At 46.3% G+C, this 19,417-nt stretch overlaps 1 protein-coding gene and 1 pseudogene across 1 annotated transcript; one reads left to right on the top strand and one right to left on the bottom strand.

Moving 5' to 3' along the window:
* The first annotated feature begins 1,405 nt into the window (after positions 1-1,405).
* On the top strand, positions 1,406-16,280 carry ZNF584 (zinc finger protein 584). Its single transcript, XM_027619711.2, has 4 exons — positions 1,406-1,841; positions 2,725-2,851; positions 12,324-12,446; positions 13,820-16,280. The coding sequence occupies exons 1-4, from the start codon at positions 1,803-1,805 to the stop codon at positions 14,824-14,826; spliced, it is 1,296 nt and encodes a 431-aa protein (XP_027475512.1). The 5' UTR covers positions 1,406-1,802; the 3' UTR covers positions 14,827-16,280.
* Positions 8,297-10,376, bottom strand: LOC113936471 (annotated as a pseudogene).
* Positions 16,281-19,417: the final 3,137 nt, after the last annotated feature.

Here is a 19,417-nt window from a genome sequence, read left to right on the forward strand (position 1 = left end):
GGAGTGAGGAAGCCAGTGGCCTGACCCAGAGAAGCCACCAGGGCAAAGTTCTGAAGCATCACGCTGGGGTAGGCTTCTCTGGGACTCGCCTAAGTGCTCTGTTCTTCGCAGGAGACTCAGTAGCACATCCTCCAGGATGAGCGCATCTGACATCAGTGCAAGACATCCAGGGGCTGAGTTCCTCTCCTGCCAGCCTCCTATCTGGATGTGCCCAGGACCTTTCCCCCTGACATCCTCAACAACACGCTCACCCTCCTCCACGAGGCCCCCTACTTGAGTTGGCACCATGGCTTGACAGGGGGCAGGCTACCAGCCTACTGTCCTCTGAACATGTGCCAGACCCATCCCCAGCACCTGAGATCTGCCTGAGCCCAGCAGCCCAGGCACTGAAGACGCAACACTTCGAAAAGCCAACTGCTTATCTTCCCCGACATCCCCCGACTCATGACAAGGTCCCTTGGCTGCTGGTCCCCAGCTGCTCACTGAACTCAGGCTGGAGAGTCGTTTCTTATTTTCTAAAGATTTTATTTATGTATTTATTTGACAGAGAGAGACACAGCGCGAGAGGGAACACAAGCAGGGGGAGTGGGAGAGGGAGAAGCAGGCTTCCCGCCGAGCAGGGAGCCCGATGCGGGGCTCGATCCCAGGACCCTGGGACCATGACCTGAGCCGAAGGCAGACGCTCAACGACCGAGCCACCCAGGCGCCCCTTCTTTTCTTTTTAAAAGATATTATTTATTTGACAGAGAGCTAGAGAGCCAGAGAGCACAAGCGGGGCGGGCGGGGGGAGGAGGGGAGACGGGGTGGCAGAGGGCGAGGGAGAAGCCGACTCTCCACTGAGCAGGGAACCGGATGGGGGGCTCGATCCCACGACCTCGGGGTCACCACCCGAGCGGAAGGCAGACGCTTCAGCGACTGAGCCACCAGACGCCCCTGGAGAGTCTTCCTGAGCTCTGTCACCTGCTCTGTGAAGCTGGCACAGCGTCCAGCGGGATGACTCACGCGCGGTCGCGGGCACGACGGGCTTTGACGGAGGCGACGCCGAAGATGTCACCTCTCTACGGCCTGGGACACCAGGGCTCGGAACACCGGCCGCGCTCACGGCGCGTACACAGCGTGGCGCTCACTCGCACACCCGCCCTACCCCCGGCTCCTCGGCTCCTCCGGGCCTCTCAGCCTCCGAGCACACGCAGCGACGCGGTCCGTCCCCCGGGTGTGGCTCCGAGGGAGGAGTCCGGCGCCGGAAGTCCCGCCTCCATCCGCGCGGCTCCCCAGAGCGCTCCTGTCTCGGGCCGCCATTGGTTCCCTCGGCACGAGCGCCCGGCCGCGCCCCCCGTCGCCTTGGCAACGAGCAAGCGGCACCGCGGGGGGAGCTGGGAAATGAGGTCCTAAAGGGACGCGGAGGCTAAGTTGACGGAGGCAGCTGAGGCGGCCGGACTTCCGGCGTTGCCCTCGAGGTGCTCCTTCTGCCGCCGGGGTCGGGACGGCTATCTCCAGAGCTGCGCGGCGGGCCGATTTCCTTTAGAGGAAATCCGCTCGGCGGAGGACTGGGGCGGGACCCCCGTCGCGCTGTGCACGCGCTGTGACTCCCGGGACCGACCCCTCTTCCTGAGACGCGGCGTTGCCCCCGGCGGGACGGGCGCCGGAGGGTGTGGGCCTCCCACAGGGGCTTCCTGGTCCCTGGGCACATTTTCGTCCTAGCTTCGAAGGTTCCACGGCCGGCCGGAGGTTCCTGCGCCCAAAGCGGCGTGGCAGCTACGGAGTTCAGCCGAAGAGGCCGAAATTCGGCGCCTGCCGCGGCCATGCTCCGCCCACAGCTTCCTTTGGCCGAGGAGGCGCCGGTGAGTGGAAGGGGCCCCAGGCTTTGACAACCCCGGGCCCCACCCAGTGGGTCTGGGTTCTGAATGAGCTCAGGAGAAGCGGGGAAGGCTGTGGCGGGTGAAGCAGAGGTGGAAGAGGGCCGGGGGTCTCGGAGGTCCGTGTGGGGTTTGGCCAGCTGAGGGCTGAAGCCAGGAACGGGTGCGGGTGGGGAGGTCTTCAGTACAGAGCGGAGGGGATGCTCTTCGCAATGAACCAGGAAGGAGTGGGCTTCGACTGGGGCGGGATGGGATTGTGGTTGCTCTCAGTGGTGTCACTCTGGAGGCACCACGTGCAGAACGAGCATGCGAGGGATTCCAGTGAGTTGCCCATGGGGTGAACGGTGAGATTGTGCGGGGGGTGTGGAGCTGTAACGTGCTGTGGTACAAAGACTTACGTGCATGTCAGGCAGGAGGGCAAACCGGACGGTCTGGGACCAAGTCCTGGGACCTAAGAGAGAAGGGTGGTTGCCTCTGGGAGGTGATCTCTGAGACGTAGAGGGAATTGGCTGATAGGAGGTAGGGTGGGGCCTGTTGTCTGGCTGGAACACAGGTGGTACCTGTCTGGTCACCAGCCTGCTGTTGCTGTGGGCAGGATGCAGAGTCCAGGAGTAACTGAGGAGAGGCACCAGTGGAACTGGGGCCCTGGCAGTCCTCTGAGATAAGGGTCTTAAGAGGAGGGAGGTAGAGGGTTTGCCTCGGGTGGGAATGGGGGTTTAGGGTTCAGAGGGAAAGAGGATGTCAGTGAGACATGTGGCAGGACCCCGAGACACTGATCAAGGGCATGGATGTGTTCCTTTGTCCATGTTTTGGTTGGCTCTTCCGCCCACTATTGACCCCTAAGGCTCAGTTGAATCAATCATTACAGGGCTTGGTGACCTTTGAGGATGTGGCTGTGTATTTCTCCCGGGAGGAGTGGGGGCTCCTTAATCTGACCCAGAGGAGCCTGTACCGTGATGTGATGCTAGAGAACTTTGCACTTATTGGCTCACTGGGTAAGTCTCTCACACTCTTCCCCGGCAGACTGACCACCTCTGCCTTTTCCCCATAGGAAGGTGTGTGCATCCTAAAGCCACACCACAGAGGCTGTTTTCTTCCCAAGTTCCCTGTGGTTGGTGCTATGGGTACTGGCCCTGGGCTGTGTGTGCTTCCTCTGCCTCCTTCTTAGCAGCCTTGTTAGCAGCCTCAACAGCTGTTGCCCTATAGCCTCCTGGAGTAGGGCTTGGGATGCAGGTATTTACAGTCTGCCCAACAAATTCCACTCAACCCTCCCTGTCTCTGTGACTCTGCTGAAGTCATGGCCCCTCTGTACTCGGTGTTGCCTTCCTTCAAAGGAGATTTTTATAGGGCTCTCCCTGGGCCAAACTTGAGCCATGAATTCGAATTAGTAGATCAATTTGGGGAGTATTGTTATCTTAATATCTTCCAATTCATGAACATGAGATATCGTTCCATTTATTCAGTCTTCTTTAACTTTTTTCAAGAGTGTTTTGTAGTTTTCAGCTTACGAGCCTAAATTTATTCCTAGGTATATTATTCCTTCTGATGCAATTTTAAGTGGAATTGTTGGCTTAATTTCATTTTAGATTTTTCAGTGCTGGTATATAAAAATACAGATTTTTGTATACTGATTTTTGTGTCCTATAGCCTTGACAAACTCATTTATTAGTTCTAATAGTTTTTTCAAAGTCAGATTTCATTTTTTAATTATTAACATATAATGTATTATTTGTTTCAGGAGTACAGGTCTGTGATTCAACAGTCTTACACAATACACAGCGCTCACCACAACACATACCCTCCCCAATGTCCATCCCTCCCACCCCCCTCTACTCCAGCAACCCTCAGTTTGTTTGCTGAGATTAAGAGTCTCTTATGGTTTGTTTCCCTCTCTGGTTTTGTCTTGTTTCATTTTTTCCTCTCTCCCCTATGATCCTCTGCCTTGTTTCTCAAATTCCACATATCAATGAGATTGTATGATAATTGTCTTTCTCTGATTAACTTATTTTGCTTAGCATAATACCCTCTAGTTCCATCCACATCGTTGCAAATGGTAAGATTTCATTTTGTTGATGGCTGCATAATATTCCATTGTATATATAGACCACATCTTCTTTATCCATTCATCTGTCGATGGACATCTGGACTCTTTCCATAGTTTGACTATTGTGGACATTGCTGCTACAAACATTGGGGTGCAGGTGACCCTTCAGATCCCTACATTTGTATTACTGGTGTAAATACCCAGTAGTGCAATTGGTGGGTCATAGGGTAGCTCTATTTTCAACTTTTTGAGGAACCTCGATACTGTTTTCCAGAGTGGCTGCACCAGCTTGCATTCCCACCAACAGCATAGGAGGGTTCTCCTTTCTCCGCATCCCCGCCAACATCTGTCGTTTCCTGACTTGTTACTTTTAGCCATTCTGACTGGTGTGAGGTGGTATCTCATTGTGGTTTTGATTTGTATTTCCCTGATGCCGAGTGATGTTGAGCACTATGTCTGTTGTCCATTTTGATGTCTTCTTTGGAGAAATGTCTGTTCATGTCTTCTGCCCATTACTTGTTTGCATTATTTTTTCCTTGGGTGTTGAGTTTGGTAAGTTATTTATAGATTTTGTGTACTAGCCCTTTTTCTGATATGTCATTTGCAAATATCTTCTCCCATTCTGTCGGTTGTCTTTTGGTTTTGTTGACTGTTGCCTTTGCTGTGCAAAAGCTTTTTATCTTGATGAAGTCCCAATAGTTCGTTTTTGCCCTTGCTTCCCTTGCCTTTGGCGATGTGTCCAGGAAGAAGTCACGCACCCGAGGTCGAAGAGGTTGCTGCCTGTGTTCTCCTCAAGGATTTTGATGGATTCCTGTCTCACATTTAGGTCTTTCATCAATTTTGAGTCTATTTTTGTGTGTGGTGTAAGGAAATGGTCCAGTTTCGTTCTTCCGCATGTGGCTGTCCAATTTTCCCAACACCATTTGTTGAAGAAACTCTTTTTTCCATTGGATATTCTTTACTGCTTTGTTGAAGATTAGTTGACCATAGAGTTGAGGGTCCATTTCTGGGCTCTCTATTCTGTTCCATTGATCTATGTGCCTGTTTTTGTGCCAGTACCATACTGTCTTGATGATTACAGCTTTGTAATAGAGCTGGAAATCCGGAATTGTGATGCCACCAGCTTTGGTTTTCTTTTTCAGTATTCCTCTGGCTATTTGGGGTCTTTTCTGGTTCCATACAAATTTTAGGATTATTTGTTTCATTTCTGTGAAAAAAAGTTAATGGTATTTTGATAGGGATTGCATTGAATGTGTAGATTGCTCTAGGTAGCATAGACATTTTCATTTTCACAATATTTGTTCTTCTAATCCATGAGCATGGAATGCTTTTCCATTTCTTTGTGTCTTCCTCAATTTCTTTCATGAGTATTCTATAGTTTTTTGAGTACAGATTCTTTGCCTCTTTGGTTAGACTTATTCCTAGGTATCTTATGGTTTTGGGTGCAATTGTAAATGGGATCGACTCCTTAATTTCTCTTTCTTCTGTCTTGGTGGTGGTGTATAGAAATGCAACTGATTTCTGTGCATTGATTTTATATCCTGCCACTTTATTGAATTCCTGTATGAGTTCTAGCAATTTGGGGGTGGAGTCTTTTGGGTTTTCCACATAAAGTATCATATCATCTGCAAAGAGTGAGAGTTTGACTTCTTTGTTGACTCAGATGCCTTTTATTTCTTTTTGTTGTCTAGTTGCTGAGGCTAGGCCTTCTAATACTATGTTGAATAGCAATGGTGATAGTAGACATCCCTGCCGTGTTCCTGACCATAGGGGGAAAGCTCTCAGTTTTTCCCCATTGAGAATGATCTTTGCTGTGGGTTTTTCATAGATGGCTTTTATGATACTGAGGTATGTACCCTTTATTGCTACACTGTGAAGAGTTTTAATCAAGAAAGTATGCTGTATTTTGTCAAATGCTTTTACTGCATCTATTGAGAGGATCATATGGTTCTTGTTCTTTCTTTTATTAATGTAGTGTATATCATTGCTTGATTTGCTAATGTTGAACCAGCCTTGCACCCAGGAATAAATCCCACTTGCTTGTGGTGAATAATCCTTTTAATGTACTGTTGGATCCTATTGGCTAGTATTTTGGTGAGAATTTTTGCATCCATGTTCATCAGGGATATTGGTCTGTAACTCTCCTTTTGGTGGGGTCTTTGTCTGGTTTTGGGATCAAGGTAATGCTGGCCTCATAAAATGAGTTTGGAAGATTTCCTTTCATTTCTATTTTTTGAAACAATTTCAGAAGAATAGGTATTAATTCTTTAAATGTTTGGTAGAATTCCCTTGGGAAGTCGTCTGGCCCTGAGCTCTTGTTTGTTGGGAGATTTTTTTTTTTAAGATTTTATTTATTCATGTGAGACACACAGAGAGAGAGAGAGAGAGAGAGCATGAGCAGGAGGAGAAGCAGAGGGAGAGGGAGAAGCAGGCTCCCCGCTGAGTTAGGAGCCCGATGTGGGGCTCGATCCCAGGACCTGAGCTGAAGGCAGACGCCTAACCATCTGAGCCACCCAGGCGCCCCTTTTGGGAGATTTTTGATTACTGCTTCAATTTCCCTGCTAGTTATGGGTTTGTTCAGGTTTTCTATTTCTTCCTGGTTCAGTTTTGGTAGCTTATATGTCTCTAGGAATGCATCCATTTCTTCCAGATTGTCTAATTTGTTGGCATATAGTTGCTCATAATATGTTCTTATAATTGTTTGTATTTCTTTGGTGTTGGTTTTGATCTCTTTCATTCATGATTTTATTTATTTGGGTCCTTTCTCTTTTATTTTTGATAAGTCTGGCCAGGAGTTTATCAATCTTATTAATTCTTTCAAAGAACCAGCTCCTAGTTTTGTTGATCTGTTCTGTTCTTTTGGTTTCTGTTTCATTGATTTCTGCTCTGATCTTTTTTATTTCTCTTCTCCTGCTGGGTTTAGGCTTTATTTGCTTTTCTTTCTCCAGCTCCTTTAGGTGTAGGGTTAGGTTGTGTATTTGAGATCTTTTTTATTTCTTGAGAAAGGCTTGCTATATACTTCCCTCTTAGGACCACCTTTGCTGCATCCCAAAGATTTTGAACAGTTGTGTTTTCATTTTCATCTGTTTCCATGAATTTTTAAAATTCTTCTTTAATTTCCTGGTTGACCCATTCATTCTTTAGTAGGATGCTCTTTAGCCTCCATGTATTTGAGTTCTTTCCAACTTTCCTCTTGTGATTGAGTTTGAGTTTCAAAGCATTGTGATCTGAAAATATACAGGGAATGATCCCAATCTTTTTACCGGTTGAGACTTGATTTGTGACCCAGGATGTGATCTATTCTGGAGAATGTTCCATGTGCACTAGAGAAGAATGTGTATTCTGTAGCTTTGGGATGAATAGTTCTAATAGTTTTGTTTTGTTTTTTTGTGGACTCCTTGATACTTTCCATATTCATGACATCATGTCATCTGCAAATACAGATATTTTTACCTCTTCCTTTGCTTAACTGGCCTGGCTAGAACCTTCAGTACTTACTGAATAGAATTGGTGAGAGTAGACTTCCTTGTCTTCTTCCCAGTCTTACGAGAAAAGCATTTAGTCTTTCAGTAGTAAGTATGATGTTAGCTGTAGAATTTTTGCAGTTGCCCTTTATAGGTGAGGAAATTCCCTTCTTTTCTTAGTTTGTTGAGTGCATTAATCATGAAAGATCATTAGATTTTGTCTAGTGCTTTCCCGTATCTATTGAAATGGTCATGTGATTTTTATCCTCTATTCTGTTAACATGGTATATTACCTTAATTGGTTTTCATATGTTCAATCTTGCATTACTAAGACAAATTCCACTCTGTCATAGTTTATAAACCTTTTATGTATTTCTGGATTTGGTTTACTAGTATTTTGTTGAGTTTTGCATCTATATTCATAAGAGTTATCAATGTATAGTTTTCTCATAATGTCTATATTTGGGTTGAGCATGAGGGTAATTTTGGCCTCAATGGATGAGTTGGGAAATGTTCCCTTTTCTTCTGTTTTCTGGAAGAGTGTGTGAAGTATTTGTGCTAATTCTTTTTTTTTTTTTTTAAGATTATTTATTTATTTATTTAACAGAAACACAGTGAGAGAGAGAGAACACAAGCAGGGGGAGTGAGAGAGGGAGAAGCAGGCCTCCCGCTGAGCAGGGAGCCCGATGCGGGGCTTGATCCCAGGAGCCTGGGATCACGACCTGAGCCGAAGGCAGACGCTTAACAACTGAGCCACCCAGGCACCCCATGTGCTAATTCTTATTTCAGTGTTAATATTCATCAGTGAAGAATCTTTTTGTTTGTTTTTTTCACTCCTGTGGTGGGAAGTTTTTTTGTTTTGTTTGTTTTTAAGTATAATTAGACTTTCTATTTCTTCTTGAGAGTCAATTTTGATAGTTTGTGTCTTTTTAGTAATTTGTCCTTTTTTTTTGAGCTTTTATATTTGAGTTTATTGTTAACTTTTAAAACACTACTGTAGTTGAATATGAAAACAAAAACAATAGCAAGTAGTGAGCTATGATTATAGTCTTTCAGTCATTCACTACTGCATATAAAATGCCAGCAGTGTTATTCACTGGCTTTATTAAGAGGTCTGACACTGAACACCACCCCGGGATGATGTTCATCATCCTCATAGGCTTCCCCATTGTAATGGCGCCATCTTTCCTGATTTGGATCAAAGTCCACCAGTTCTACCTGGTCTGTTTCATCAATCTCTTCTACTTCCTTCCTCTCAGGTAGCAGTTTTTCCAGCAAAGAGAGTTTATCAGGAGAGAGAAAGCCATTCTCAGGAAAGTTTACCTTAAATTCGGTGATTAGGCTACCCTTCTCATATGGTCTACTATAAATTGGCATGCCTTCATGTAGCACACACTTGATATCTTCATGCTTGACAATTTGACCTGGGAGAGAGGTGATGACGATGGTTCGGTTGTCAAGAGTAGATATTGGCGGGGCGCCTGGGTGGCTCAGTCTGTTAAGCATCTGCCTTTGGCTCAGGTCATGATCCCAGAGTCCTGGGATAGAGCCCCACATCAGGTTCCCTGCTCAGCGGGAAGCCTGCTTCTCCCTCTCCCGCTCCCCCTGCTTGTGTTCCCTTTCTCACTGTGTCTCTCTGTCAAATAAATAAATAAATAAAATCTTAAAAAAAAAAAAAGAGTAGATACTGGCTTTTGAAAGCCACACACTGCTTCAACCAGCTATATGTCCATACACATGAAAAGGTCTTTTCCTTGCCGAGTAAAAGCAGCGTGGTCCTTCTGATATAAAATAATGATATCTCCTGGTTCCAGTCCTGGTTCTTGGTCTCCTTCTCCATGGAATGTTACCTTCTGGCCATCCTTCATGCCTTTGTCAATATGAACTTCTAGAATCTTCTTCTCTTGAGGGCGCCTGGGTGGCTCAGTTGGTTAAGCGACTGCCTTCGGCTCAGGTCATGATCCTGGAGTCCTGGGATCAAGTCCCACATCGGGCTCCCTGCTCGGCAGGGAGTTTGCTTCTCCCTCTGACCCTCCCCCCTCTCCATGTGCTCTCTCTCTCTCTCTCATTCTTTCTCTCAAATAAATAAATAAATAAATAAAATCTTAAAAAAAAAAAAAAGAAAGAATCTTCTTCTCTTGATTTGGGACTGATCCGTTCCCCATGGCCCTGGCACTCCATGCACACAGGTTGAATTTGCTGAACCATTCCAGGTCCTATCTGATGAATTCTTATTTGCATTCCAGTACCTCAGCAATTGGGACAACATTCGACTGCTCCTTACTTATCACCTTGGCCTTCACATTTATTGCAAATCACTTTCTTTTGCAAAGCTAGTTTTCTTGTTGCACCATTATATAAATCTTCTAAGGTTACTGAGAGCTGATGCATAACATTTTTACCTCTCCTTTATCTCTGCATCCTTCCTCCTCCTCCAAAAAACATATCAAAGATGCCCATGGGGGAGCCAAAGCCACCACCAGCTCCACCTTCTTTAATTGCCTGTTCTCCTCCTTTGTCATATAATTCCCTTTTCTTTGCATCAGAGAGTACTTCGTAAGCTTGAGAAATCTGTTTAAACTTCTCTCCTTCATTTGGATTCTTATCAGGGTGGTACTTCAAGGCCAGTTTCCTGTAGGCCTTTTTCAATTCCTCTTGGGTGGCATTGGGTTTGACCCCCAAAACATCATAGTAAGTGGTTTCTTTCACCATTTTCTACAGCCAGTGAGACGGCCAAGGCCGGTGTGGGGGAGTGGGAAGGAGCACGTTGCTGGGCATAGCTCGGGCAGCCACCGCTCCTCTGCATCTCACCGAGCATTCTGGAAAGTTCCCTGTAATTTGTCCATTTTATCTAAGTTACCTAATTTGTGGGCATATGTACAGTTGTTCATAGTATTTCCTTACAGTCCTTTCTCTTAGTTAGTGATGTCTCCTTTTTCATTCCTGTTTTTAATAAATTGATTCTTCTATTTTTTTCTTGTCAGTCTAGGTAGCAGTTTTTCAATTTTGTTGATCTTTTCAAAGATCCTAATTTTGGTTTTATTGATTCTCTTTTTCTAATCTCTATTTCATTTATCTCTGCTCGTTATCATTTCCTTCATTCTGCTAGCTTTGAGTTCAGTCGCTTTTCTTTTTCCTGTTTCTTGAGGCCTAAAGTTAGGCTATTGGTTTGAGATATTTTAAATATGGGTGTTGTGACATAATAAGAAATAAATATTTTGTCTTTATCCCCAATTCCTAGCACAGGTCCTAAAACATTTGGAATCTCTGAAGTGGTAAGAGTGTCTTTTGTGTGCTAATGGAATGACTGGTGGGTGGGAGCTCCTAGATAGCTTCAGGATAGGAAGTGGCCACCAGAAACACCAGGGTATGATAGGAAGGTTGGATTTTGAGCTACCCCCACCCCCATCCTTCCAGTCCCCCAGTCTCCCCAGCCTCTGGGGAGAGTAGAGGGGCTGGAGACTGAAGCAATCACCAGTGGCCAATGATTTAACTAATTATACATCATAATGAAATCTCCATAGAAACTCCTAAATAACAGGGTTCAGAGAGCGTCTAGGTTGCTGGGAAAGTGCCACTGGAGGGCATGGATGCCCTCTTACCCTCTGCTTCCTCATCCCCCACTCCCATCTCCTCCCCTGGTATATTTTGCCCTTTGCATCTCTTCCATTGGGCTGTTCCTGAGTTGTATACTTTATAATAATCTGGTAATACTAAGTAAACTCTTTTCCTCAGTTCTGTGAGCCATTATAGGAAATTATTGAGCTTGAGAAGGGATCAATAATTGTGGGAATCCCTGATTTATAGCTAGTTGGTCAGAAGAATGGGAGTCTGGGACATCCAACTGTTGTCTGAAGTAGGGGCAGTCTTGTGAGACTGAGCCCTTAACCTGTGGGATCTGATGCTGATTCCAGGTAGTCAGTATCAGAATTTAATTGAATCCTTGGATGCCATGTTGGTGTCTGAGAGTTGAAGTGGTGTGGAACATCCGCCCTACACCTTACCCACATTTGGTGTTATGAGTAGGGGCGCCTGGGTGGCTAGTCAGTTAAGCGTCTGCCTTTGGTTGAGGTCATGATCCCAGGGTCCTGGGATTGAGCTCCATGTCAGACTCCCTGCTCAGCATGGAGTCTGCTTCTCCCTCTCCCTTTCCCCCTGCTTTTGTTCTCTCTCTCAAATAAATAAACAAAATCTTAAAAAAAAAAAAAAAAAGAAGAAGGAGAAGAAGTGTTATGAGTAAAACAGCTTGGAATTTTAGCTCTGATTTTCCCTCCAAGAACTGCTATGTCCCATTACTTTTGGTATGTTGTGTTTTCATTTTCATTCATCTCAAAGTTCTTTGTAGTTTTCTTTGTGGTTATTTAGAAGTGTTTTACTTAAATTCCGTAAATTTGTGAGTTTCCCAAATTTCTTTCTGTTGTTGATTTCTATTTTAATTCCTTTGTGGTCAGAGAATATACTTTGTGTTATTTCAGTCCTCTGAAATATATTGAGACCTCTTTTATGTCCTAGCAAATGGTCTGTTCTGGGGAATGTTCCATGTGCACGTGAGAACGTGAGAATACATATTCTGCTGTTGTTATGTGGCAGGCTATATAGATGTCTGTTAAGTCTAGTTGGTTTCTAGTGTTAGTCAAGGGCTGTGTGCTTGTTTGTTTTCTGCCGAGTGGTTCTGTCCATTCTTGAAAGTTAGAAGTTGAAATCTCCAACTATTATTGTTTGTCTATCTTTTTACTTCATTTATGTCAGTTTACCTTCATGTAAGTTTCTTTCAAAATAAATTGTAGTGAAACACAACATGGGGTCTACCTGCTTAACAAGTTTTTAAATGTGCAGAGGAGGTTTGTTTTCTAACACTCCGTTTCCTTCATGGTTGGCATGATGACATGAGCTTCCTGGTGGGGGGAGGTGGGCAAGCCTTGGCTTGGGCTGGCCTCTTATTACCTTTCTCTCTCCTAGGAGTTGCACCTTCAGGGTCCCATGTGGTTGCCCAACTGGAGAGTGAAGAAGACCTCTGGATGCCCAACATGGTGGACTTGACACTGGGCAGCAGAGCAGAGGCCAGGAGGGGTCCTGGTCCTGGTGAGTAGGGCTAGGCGATGACTTGGTTTCACTGATGAGCCCACAGCACGCTGGGTGTCTGTGTGCACTGGCGTGTTGGTGCTGAGGCCAGTGACCACACACCATTCCCACATTTCCCCTCCCTTCTGAACACACTGTGTCATCTTCCCACCCCTACCATGACTCTCAGGACCTATGTGTCCCTGGCCTCTGCTGGTGTAGAGCTGTCCACTGGTGACTTGAGATGTGTACATGCCCTTAAATAATACCTGAACACCAGCTACTCTGTTACAGCTGCCTCTTCATTGAGCAGACACTACCTGAACACCAGCTACTCTGTTACAGCTGCCTCTTCATTGAGCAGACACTACCTGAACAGCAGCTACTCTGTTACAGCTGCCTCTTCATTGAGCAGACACTACCTGAACAGCAGCTACTCTGTTACAGCTGCCTCTTCATTGAGCAGACACTACCTGAACAGCAGCTACTCTGTTACAGCTGCCTCTTCATTGAGCAGACACTACCTGAACAGCAGCTACTCTGTTACAGCTGCCTCTTCATTGAGCAGACACTACCTGAACAGCAGCTACTCTGTTACAGCTGCCTCTTCATTGAGCAGACACTACCTGAACACCAGCTACTCTGTTACAGCTGCCTCTTCATTGAGCAGACACTACCTGAACAGCAGCTACTCTGTTACAGCTGCCTCTTCATTGAGCAGACACTACCTGAACAGCAGCTACTCTGTTACAGCTGCCTCTTCATTGAGCAGACACTACCTGAACAGCAGCTACTCTGTTACAGCTGCCTCTTCATTGAGCAGACACTACCTGAACAGCAGCTACTCTGTTACAGCTGCCTCTTCATTGAGCAGACACTACCTGAACAGCAGCTACTCTGTTACAGCTGCCTCTTCATTGAGCAGACACTACCTGAACAGCAGGTACTCTGTTACAGCTGCCTCTTCATTGAGCAGACACTACCTGAACAGCAGCTACTCTGTTACAGCTGCCTCTTCATTGAGCAGACACTACCTGAACAGCAGCTACTCTGTTACAGTTGCGTCTTCATTGAGCAGACACACCCCCTTCACAGTGCTTCCTGTCACCAGTGGCTGAGGCCCTGCCTGAAACCCCTGCAGGCAGTGACTTGGAGATCCCACCTCTCCTCCCTGCATTGCTCGCATCTTGTGTCCTCACCCCCGCTGAGGTCTTTGCTGTTCTGTGACCTGCAGAGCCCCGTTCTGCTGGGCCGGCCCTTTCTCACCCAGACTTTTCCTAGGAACCTCCTGGCAATTCTGTGGACTCCTTTTTGGTATGTCTGACATGTGTTTGTGATGAAGGTGCCTCCTCCCTCTGATCCAGCTCTCAGTAACTGGCTCTTCTCTGTTTCAGGCTGTCCATGTAGACTGGAGGATGAGGAAGCCTCTCCAGAGCAGATCAAGAGCTACAAAGTCTACCTATCAGAGAAGCCCCTTCTGTGTGGGGAGTCTGGAAAGGACGTCCCTACCACCTTAGGCCTCCTCCAGCACCAGGCCACCCACAGCAAGGAGAAGCTACACAAGAGCACCAAGCCTGGGGAGGCCTTCCAACCCAGGTCCAATTGCCAGCAGCAGCAGGGCCTCCACACCACACAGAAGGCCTTCAAGTGCAGTGACTGTGGGAAAGCCTTCCTGAAGGCTTTTGCACTCCTCGACCATCTGATAACTCACCCCAAAGAGAGACCCTTTAGATGCCTGAAAGGTGGAAATGCCCCCAAGGACAAATCCACCCATGTTAATTACCAAAAAATTCACACTGGAGAAACATCCCATGTGTGTAATGAGTGTGGAAAGGTCTTCAGTTATCCATCTAAACTGAGGAAGCACCAGAAGGTTCACACGGGCATAAAACCTTTCAAGTGTGATGAGTGTGGCAAAACTTTCAACCGTAAAGATGCACTTGTTCTGCACCAGAGAATTCACACTGGAGAAAGGCCTTATGAGTGCAGTGAATGTGGGAAAGCCTTCAGTGTTCTGTCTACTCTCATTCGGCACCGGAAAGTTCACATTGGAGAAAGGCCCTATGAGTGCAGGGAATGTGGGAAGTTCTTTAAATACAACCATAGCTTCATTCTTCACCAGAGAGTTCACACTGGAGAAAGGCCTTATGAGTGCAAGCAATGTGGGAAAACTTATGTGACCCGCTCTGGCCTGTATCAGCACTGGAAAGTTCACACTGGAGAACGGCCCTATGAGTGCAGCCTGTGTGGGAAGACCTTTACCACCAGGTCCTACCGCAATCGGCACCAGCAGTTCCACACTGAAGAGAGATCCTATGAATGTACAGAATGTGGGAAAGCCTTCAAACACAGTTCTACCCTCCTTCAGCACAAGAAAGTCCACACTGGAGAAAGGCCATAAGAAGACGGGATGTTGGAAAGCCTGTAGCCAGGGCTGGGCACCTTGTTCAACATGAAAGCCCTCACTCCAGAAAGGAGATTGAGGAGCGTAGCCATTTGAGAGCTAAACCTAGCATACCCCAATATGTGCCCTGGGGTGGCAGGCGTGTAGGAAGCTTTCAGGAGCTAGGTTGCACTCCAACCTGCCGAGGTTGTTGGCAGTGTTAAGTCACTGCTGGTTTCTGTGATAGAAGCCATCCTACTTCCTCCACCTGGCAGGTGCTCAAGATGTGCATCAGTCATCTCAACGTGCTCTGGAACAGCAGACCTCCTTAGTCCCCACTCTGTACAGGAAAGAATTATGAGTGGTAAACCCAGAATGGGCCTCGTTCCCCCCCTCCAACTGGTTTAGGTATGTCTGTGACCAGGCTCTGGTCAAGAGTAGCTGAGCTGTGTCTACTGGGGGCTTCCAGAGAAAGTTAATCATTTCCATGGACACGGTTGACACTACACATGGTACCTGTTATGGATTTACCCACCCCTGGAACTGACTGTCTCACACGTCCCTGGAATGTATGGTAATAAAAGCTTTATTGTTTAAGCCACTTTTAATATTGGGCATTCTGATCACTGTGTGTGGAGGGATTGAGAACAAAACTGGGCTCCTGAAGAGAGGGACTGGCTTCTGTGGGGAGGGGTCCCTGACTTTTGTTGCCTTACTGGGGATAGCAGGATGTTCATCTCATGGCCATTACCCTGGTCCCAAAATGAAGACCCTGCAGTCCTGGGATGTGGCCAGGGCCCCTGGCATCTGTGCACACCATGGCCTTCATTGTTTTTGCTGCCAAGGGAGAGAAGTGGTTGAATGAACATATGTATTCATATCCTTTGTTTTTTGGGGTCTTTTGATTTTAAAAATTTTGGAAACTAATTTCCCAAAAGTTCAATAAGATACCAGTTCAGCAAAACTTGTGTGTTGTTTGTAGATGTGTCCCTGGTCCAAAAATTATGCTTCCTGTCAAGAAGAGAACTTGGAGGCATGTTTAGAGAGAGAACTGTGACCCTAGACTTGAGGGGTTTTGAACCACAGTGCTCAGCCAGTATCATGTGTTGGGGTTGGAAACCACTGCTGCCTTCTGTAACTGGTTCTTCTCCCCGATCCCCCACCCTCCCCCCCACAATGGTGGGAGAGGTGACGACCACACAGGGTAGAAACCCCAGGCAGGCTTAAAAAGTCAGGGAACTTGTGTGCCTTGGTGGCTCAGTCAGTTAAGTGTCTGACTATGTATATTTGCTTATTTAGACATTTCATATAAATGGAATCACACAGTATGTGTTTTTCTGTGAATGGCTTTCACTTAGCGTAATATATTTTTTGAGGTTCATCTTTGTTGTAGCACATATCAGGACTTCATTCCTTTTTATGGCCAAATAATATTCTATTGTGTAGATATACCACAGTTTGTTTATTCATTCATCAGTTGATTGGGCATTTGTCTTTTTTTTTTTTTTAAGATTTTATTTATTTATTTGACAGAGAGAGACACAGCGAGAAAGGAAACACAAGCAGGGGGAGTGGGTGAGAGGAAGAAGCAGGCTTCCGTGGAGCAGAGAGCCTGATGCAGGGCTCGATCCCAGGACCCTGGGATCATGACCTGAGCCGAAGGCAGACACTTAATGACTGAGCCACCCAGGCGCCCCTGGGCATTTGTCTTGTTTCCACTTTTGGGGTGTTATGAAAAATGTTGCTATGAATATTCAAGTACAGGTTTTTGTGTAAGTATGTCTTCATTTCTTTTGGGTAGATAAATAGAAATGGAATTGCCAAACTGTTTTCCAGATTGGCAGCACCATTTTATATTTCCACAGCAGTGTGTGAGTATTCCAATTTTTCTACTTCCTTATCAACACTTACTATTTCTGTTTTCCCATAGATACTCTAGTGGGTGTGAAGTGGTATCTCACTGCAGTTTTGATTTGCATTTCTTTAACAACCGATGATGTTGAGCAACTTTTCATGTGCTTATTGGCTGTGTGTGTGTGTAGCAGAGGCCTGGCATCAGGCCAAAGGTTCAGGCGTCAAAGAGAAGAGAGAAACTGACACCGACTTGCAGAGAAAAATGCAGCAGAATTGGAGGAGTGGCAAAGTGGGGAAAGGTTGAGAAGACAGTGGAGAGTGTCCCTCATGGGGGAGGTCAAAGGCCAAGGTCCAAGTGCAGGGAACTACTGTTGGATGCAACTCAGAGAGCTATCATTAGTGAGGGCAGAATGGTCAGTGTCAGTATAAAGACTGCATCAAAAACCTGTAGGCACTGGCCTGCTGCACTGATTGAGCTGAAAGTGTTGGAACTACTGAGCCCCACAAAGGCTGGTATTCAGAACAGCTCAAAGGTCAGAGTCCTGAGACCTTTGCCTGGAGTGTTCTGGCATCGCTGCTAAACATCTTCCTTCCCCAACAGACTTGTTGCTGTGTACTGAGCCCCAGTGGAAGACCATGCCTATTCAAGGAAAGCACAGAAGATTCTTCAGCCATGAGCTGGGGGCCATTTAATGAGATCTAACCAGCCATCCATACTGTACAAAGAACTGAGCTGTGATGACCAGTGTCTATCCTACCCCATTTGCTTAGAAGGCTTGATCCTCACGTGGCTCAGCTGGCCTTTAACTCTGATCCCACATGAGTCCTCCATGTTGGTGAAAGACATTACATCCAGGAAGGGAGGCCTGAGCAGGGTGGGGGATTCCCCCAAACATCTCATTGTGCTAGGGAGTACTTGAGCAGCCCTGCTGTAATCTTTGATTACTGCAAGCCCATCTTGGGTTCCACCTCTAATGTGGCTATCATTCCTTGTCTCTGCTGGGCTTTTGGGAAAAGTCACCCTGAGAAGAGGTGGCAGTAGCACTGCCTTCCCACCCACCATGCAGTATGGATGGACACTGCACACCGAAGCCTCTCATGTCAGAAAACTCTTGGTCTTTCTTCCCACAGGTCTCATGGAAGGGCCCAGGGGAACATATATGGCCCACCCACAGGTTTTGGTAAACTGCTTTTGTACTGTACAAAATATTTTTTGAAACGGCTTCTAACATAAAATCAAAAGCCACATAAAAATCTGAATATCTGGCTCTTCCCAGAAAGCCAAGAAATCCGGGAAACCCATATTAACTCCACCATGTTGTCTCCCCACCCTTTAAAAAGGACAGACTTCCTTGGTGGCTACCAGAAGTGGAGTAATGAATGCCATGGCTATGCAATTCTCTCAAACTCTGGCTACTCACGTAAACCATTCTCCTGACCATGAGCTCCATCCTCTTGATGATGAGGTTCCTGTGTGGTGACAGACATGAGGTGAACAGGTCAGGGAGAATACAGGAATTCATAAAACATTTGTTTGGATTTCCATTATGAGTGATATTCAGGTCTGCACGTCTTGAGTTCTTCACTCTTATCTCACTTGGCCAGAGTCACCTGGAAGGTTTTTTTCTTTATAAAGATTTTATTTTTAAGTAATCTCTGCATCCAACTTGGGGCTCAATCTCACAACCTCAAGATCAAGATTTGCATGCTCTACCAACTGAGCCAGCCAGGCACCCCAATCTGAAAGTTTTTGATGTACCTTTAGAATAGCCAAGTTCCCTTTAGTTTACCAGTCTGCTCCGAACCCAATGTTTCTGGCTCCCAGATGGCCCCTGTAGATCTCAGATTAAGTTTACTTGCCTTACCCTGCAGAGCCTCAGCTAATGGAGAACGTGGTGCTCCTTTGTCTGTCCCTAATGGCAGTGCTGTAATTTCCTCCCAACTCCCTCTTACCTCACACCCATTGTTTCTCTATCCACTGGGCCTCTACCCGCCTCCTAGGGTCTTATCTCCTTATTAGGAACCAGAAGACAGCTCCTCAGATGGGGAAACCCAGACATCTCTCTGGGAACTAGGGACCTGCCTCCTAATTCAACAGACCATTCATGTTGCAGACTAGCATCCTCCTTCTTCAGGGTGAGCTCTGGGCCTTCAGATAACTCTGAAACACAGGCCACTATGTTCACTTTTTGAGCCCTTCAGGTGCACTGCAAACCCTAACCCTATGTTCTTTCTATACCCCGAGGCAGATGTTGTTAGGTGCCCTGTCTCAGCCATCCCTCACCGTACCCACTTCTTTTTTCAACCTACCCCACCAAAACCCCCAAGATTAAAGGTGACATGAGGGATGCCTGGGTGGCTCAGTTGGTTAAGCATCTGCCTTCAGCTCAGGTCATGATCGCAGGGTCCTGTGATCCAGCCCCACGTTAGGCTCTCTGTTCAGCAAGGAGCCTGCTTCTCCCTCTCCCTCTGCCTGCCGTGCCCCCTGCTTGTGCTCTCTCTCTGTGTCAGATAAATAAAATCTAAAATAAATAAATAAAGGTGTCTTGATCAGGGCACCTGGGTAGCTCACTTAGTTAAGCATCTGACTCTTGATGTCAGCTCAGGTCATGATCTCAGGGTTGTGATCCTGAGCCCTGGGTCAGGCTCCACGCTGGGCATGGAGCCTGCTTAGTATTCTCTCTCTCCTTCTGCCCCTTCCATCCCTCTCTAAAAAAAAAAAAAAAAAAAAAAAGACTTGATTACTAAGGTCTTT

The sequence above is a fragment of the Zalophus californianus genome, chromosome 17 (assembly GCF_009762305.2).
Source record: "Zalophus californianus isolate mZalCal1 chromosome 17, mZalCal1.pri.v2, whole genome shotgun sequence".
In the NCBI taxonomy this organism is placed as follows: Eukaryota; Metazoa; Chordata; class Mammalia; order Carnivora; family Otariidae; genus Zalophus; species Zalophus californianus.